This window comes from Alligator sinensis, unplaced genomic scaffold (assembly GCF_000455745.1).
Source record: "Alligator sinensis unplaced genomic scaffold, ASM45574v1 scaffold1065_1, whole genome shotgun sequence".
In the NCBI taxonomy this organism is placed as follows: domain Eukaryota; kingdom Metazoa; phylum Chordata; order Crocodylia; family Alligatoridae; genus Alligator; species Alligator sinensis.
Window position 1 is genome coordinate 31,547 of NW_005842812.1, and position 5,056 is coordinate 36,602.

A 5,056-nucleotide genomic window follows, 5' to 3' on the forward strand; every position below is an offset into this window, starting at 1 on the left:
GGCAGGGCTGAGCTGCAGGTCCTGACGCTCTGCCCCCTCCGCCCGCAGGGGCATCATCAACGTGGCGTCCTCCACCAACCTGCTGACGGACTCCAAGCACGTGCAGCTGGTGCTGGACCCCAGCCTGCAGCTGCTGAGCCGCAAGCAGCGCAAGCTCATCCGCCAGAACCCCGGCATCCTGCACAGCATCAGCACCGGGCTGCAGAGCGCCATCAAGGAGTGCAAGTGGCAGTTCCGCAACCGGCGCTGGAACTGCCCCACCACGCCCGGGCCCAACATCTTCGGCAAGATCGTCAACCGAGGTGAGGGGGCCGGGCCGGGGCGCGGGGGACAGGGCGGCGGGTCAGGGCCCCAGCGCTTTGGTGACAGATCCCATGGCTGCAGACCCAGATGCGTGGGCTCTGCTCTCAATGTCCCTGCAGTGGGTGGAGGAGCGGGCAGGGGGACCCTGGGGTGGGTCACACCCAGCTCACATGCCACCCTGGAGTGAGCGGGGTGCCCTCTCCAGGGACAGGCGGGCACCCACCAAGCCCCACCACCCAGGCCTGCATAGAGCCAGCAGAGAGCCTGGCATGGAGTGCCTGGGGTGGCATCATGCACAGAGCTCTGCAGGCCGGTGCCCTGAGCACCCCTCCCCTCCCCTCCCCACTGCAGGCTGCCGGGAGACGGCCTTCATCTTTGCCATCACCAGCGCCGGTGTGACACACTCGGTGGCCCGGTCGTGCTCGGAGGGCTCCATTGAGTCCTGCACTTGTGACTACCGGCGCCGTGGGCCTGGCGGCCCCGACTGGCACTGGGGCGGCTGCAGCGACAACGTTGACTTTGGCAGGGTCTTTGGCCGGGAGTTCGTGGACTCCAACGAGAAAGGCCGGGACCTACGCTTCCTCATGAACCTGCACAACAATGAGGCCGGGCGTATGGTGAGGTCACTGGGAGTGGGGGGACACGTGTAAGCACATGCAGGCGCACACACTTCTACCTGCCTGCACACATGCGGGCTGGGGAAAGGGCTTTGCACCCTGGGTGCTGGTGCCCATGGGAGGCATAAATTGCTGCATCAGCTCCTGGAGGAGCCACAGCCTCAGAGTAGTAGGAGGGGGGCTGGGGTGAGCTGAAGAGCCAGGATGACTCTGCCCAGCTCCGGCGGGGGGGCTGCGGAGTTCCCCCAGGTGCCAGCTGTGCCAGGAACAGGCTACTGTTCCCATCGCCACAATGCCTGGCTTAAGCCAGCCCTTGCAACCCAGGGCACCAGCTAGGCCCAGCTGGGAGGAAATACACATCCTAGTGCCCCTGGGGGCCTTGCTGGGGGGGGATCCCGGTGGGTGGAAACTCCCAGCACCTGGGTCCCCACGGCGCCCTGCTGGGGGAAGCTCCTGGCACTGGGTCCTGGCAGGCATGGGTCAGGGCCCAGATCACAACGTGGCCGTTTCTTGCAGACGGTGTTTTCGGAGATGCGGCAGGAGTGCAAGTGCCACGGCATGTCAGGCTCATGCACGGTGCGGACGTGCTGGATGCGGCTGCCCACCTTCCGCACGGTGGGCGACTTCCTGAAGGACCGCTTCGACGGTGCCTCCCGCGTTGTCTACGGCAACAAGGGCAGCAACCGGGCATCCCGCGTGGAGCTGCATCACCTGGAGCCTGAGAACCCAGCCCACAAGCCGCCCTCGCCCCACGACCTCGTCTACTTCGAGAAGTCACCCAACTTCTGCACCTACAGTGGTCGCACGGGCACAGCCGGCACGGCCGGGCGCTCCTGCAACAGCTCCTCACCTGCCCTGGACGGCTGTGAGCTGCTGTGCTGTGGCCGCGGCTACCGCACCCGGACGCAGCGGGGCACCGAACGCTGCAACTGCACCTTCCACTGGTGCTGCCACGTCAGCTGCTTGAGCTGCACCAACACCCAAGTGCTGCATGAGTGCTTGTGAGTGGGGAGCGCCTGGAGCCCCCTGCCCCGCCGAGACCCCCCTCCCACCTTTACGGCATCCCCGGGACCCTGGAAGCAAACCCATTTCCCTGCCCCGCTCTGGCACGGCAAAGACTGCCGGGGGGAGGGGCACAGACACATGGGGACGGCCTGGCACAGTGGGGGGCATCCTCTGGAGAGCCAATGGGGACCAGCACCCACAGGTGGGGGTTAACCCCTCTGGCTAGACCTGGAACCATAGCGGGGCCAGGTGGGCAAAAGGGACCAGGCCAGCAGCTTCCTAGTGCACCCCCGCTGCTCTACAACCCTGGCCAAAATGGGGGTCCTGGCTCCACAGCCCAAGACAATGGGGCAAGGGGGAGAGCCCAGAGAGATGCCACCTCTGAGGTCAAGATTTGAACCAGTGACCAGAACAGGGGGTGCCTCAGCAGCCGCCTGCCCCTGCTCCTGCCCCCCCGGCCAGATGCTCCCAGGTCTTCCTCTGCTGCATGTGCGGGAAGCTGAAAGGTGCCTGGACGATGACACACTGCACCCGTGTTTGCAGCCAGCGCCGACTGCCACGTGCTACGGGGCCTTGCACGGCTTTGCCAGGACAGCATCCAACCCATAGCCTGGCTCTGCCCTGGGGGCCGTGGGAGTGACACGCACTGAGACGCGGGGAGGGGGTCTCTGCTCGCCTGCACATACACTATTTATTGGGACTGGGTTTGTATCGCCTCGGCGGCCCCTGCTCTTAGACACTCCCACGTGCTGGATCCGGCCGTGCCCCTTCCTGCCCTGTGAGCACTGAGGACGCGGCTGCTTCATTACGGATAAACCTGTAGGCTCCTAGAGAAGAATAAAGTCTATTTTTATCAAGAGAGAGGAGTGGAGCATCACTGGGGCGGGATTGGGGTGGGGGGGTGTGATGGTGCTTTGCAGAGGCGATAGCGGTGCTGGGGTGGGAACACAGCCCCCAGCCCAGAGACCCGCAGCCTGGAGCTGCCCCAGCTCGAGGGACGGTGGTGCCCCCATGTCCCCCTCCCCAGCCTCCCTGCCACCCCCATGAACAGGGCATCTGAGATGGGGGCAGAGGCCAAACAAAACCCTGACACTTGAGGCCTCTACAGAGCGGAGCTCCTGACTCCTGGGTCCTGCAGGCAGCCGGATGGCACCGTGGCCAATGCCAGGAACAATCCTCCCTCCCCTATGCTGCCAGCTGCCTCCTACATTGTGGGCAATCCTTGCTGCCCTTGGCCTGGGGCTCTGGGCACAGGGAAAGCAGCCGTGAGCCCCAGGGTGCCCGGGCAGTGGTCCAGTCCCTGCTGCCGGTGCTGAAAGCTCACGGGGTCTCTCCCGCACCCACGACTTCCTCCACCAGGGATGTTCCTGGTACGGTCAGAGGCCCCCCACAGCAGCCTGGCCCAGCTGCCCGGGTGGGGCATAGGTGCAGGTCAGGGGTGGGGTGGGGGGGTCTGTATTTAACCCCCAGGATGCTGCAGGGGCCTTTCCTCCCTCCAGCTGCTGCCCTGGCCCCTGTTTCCAATTACCCGCCCAGCGCGGGAGCCCAGGCCCCGCTAATCCTGCGGCCCCGGCTCCCCACGGCCCCCCCCCAGAGCAGGTGGGGAGCAGTGGGGCCACAGCCCCAGCACCTGGAGAGCACATGGCCACCCATTCGCCCTCGGACCTCATCCTGCTGGGGGTCAGGAGTGACGCCCATGCACCAAATGTCGGGCTGAGGGAGCGGGGCAGAGGCCTGGCTGGGGCTGGGTGCTGGGCACAGGGCTTGACCCACACCAAGCCCCATGTTGGACTGGCGTGTGCGACACATGTGCCTCCCCCCACCCTCCTGGATGGGCCATGTTGGTGCCAGGTGGGGCTCAGACATGCACCTCTGCTGGGAAGGGGGGCTGATCCCCCCAGAGAGCTCCCTATATCCACCCCCACCCATGACTTGCAGCCAGCTCTGGGGGGCATGGCAGTGAGTGAGCACATGGGGGCTTGGAAGCAGAACAGCCTGGGGCATCCTCTGCTCTTGCTCCCCCCTGGCCCCATCCATCTGTCCCTCTGTCTGTCCCACGGCTGCCTCCCTCATGCTTGCGTCTGCATTTCCAAGGCGCCCATCACCATGGCATCTCGGCGCCCCGATGCTATGGGGACTGGGCCGTTGGAATGTGCTGGGGCTGGCGGGATGGTGCCGCCAGGGCCGGGGCATCGCCAGCGGCCGCAGGGGGCCAAAGACGACAGACAGAGAACGAGCCATCGTCCATCACTGTCCCCTGGCCAGGAGCCGACAACCTCTCCCCTCCCTTCCCGGCGCTGGCTCTGTCCTGCACTGAGACAGACCCAGTGCCCCCCCGGGGGGGGAGACGGTCCCCACACACAGACCCCCCTGTTGGGCCCTGAAGAAGGGGACAGCGTCTAGGACATCTCCGCCCCCGCCCCAGCTCCGGGGCAGACACCCTGCCCGGCAACGCGCGCATGTCTGCGGCAAGGCCTCCAGATGTTGTACAGCTTCCCAGATGTGACGGCTCCACAGGGCGGGCCGGGGCCGGCCTTCCCGGCGCTGCCGGGGGGAGACAGGGGGAGCAGGGAGCTCTACTGAAAGCCATTCCATGGATCGAAGCAATCCCGGGGAGCTGGCACCCTGCGTCCACATGGGCCCGGGGGCGTGCACGCGTGTGCGTGCTGGGGGCACGCGTCAGCTGGAGGCATGTCTCTGCTCGGCAGGCCCTCAGGAAAAGCTGAGTAACGGAGGTGACTTATAAGAATGTCATTATCTATATTCTTAACTCGCTGCCGCAGGGAGACATGGCTATTTTCATGCCCCGCGTGTGCAGAATTTAGCAGGGCGCTTGCTCGAGGCAGACACAGCCCGCGAGGGCTATTTCGGGCTGTGTTTCTTTCCAGCTGTGTTTTCCCCGGCCCGCTTCCCGCCCCGGGAGTGTTGTCACCTTGGCGGGAGCAGAGGGACCTTTTCTCCCTCCTCCCCAAGCGTCAGCTTTTCCACGAGCAGCTCCGCGCGGTATTTCTGGAAGCACGCGGTCAGGCTCCCGGCCCCCCGCCCCAGGACACCTCTGCACGGGCCCAGTGCCAGCATGGCCCTTGGGGCAGCTCAGCTGGGGCTCCAGGCCTGCCAGGGCAGGTGGCGCT

General features: G+C 65.8%; 1 protein-coding gene across 1 annotated transcript in view; it reads left to right on the forward strand.

Annotated features, from left to right (window-relative positions):
* The window catches only part of WNT1 (Wnt family member 1), a 4,539-nt gene extending 1,790 nt beyond the window's left edge, over positions 1-2,749 (forward strand). The window contains exons 2-4 of the mRNA XM_006035234.2: positions 49-302; positions 655-920; positions 1,437-2,749. Of these exons, the coding sequence (XP_006035296.1) occupies positions 49-302; positions 655-920; positions 1,437-1,925 (1,009 nt within the window). The 3' untranslated portion in view covers positions 1,926-2,749. The remainder of the gene's footprint in view (positions 1-48; positions 303-654; positions 921-1,436) is intronic.
* Positions 2,750-5,056: the final 2,307 nt, after the last annotated feature.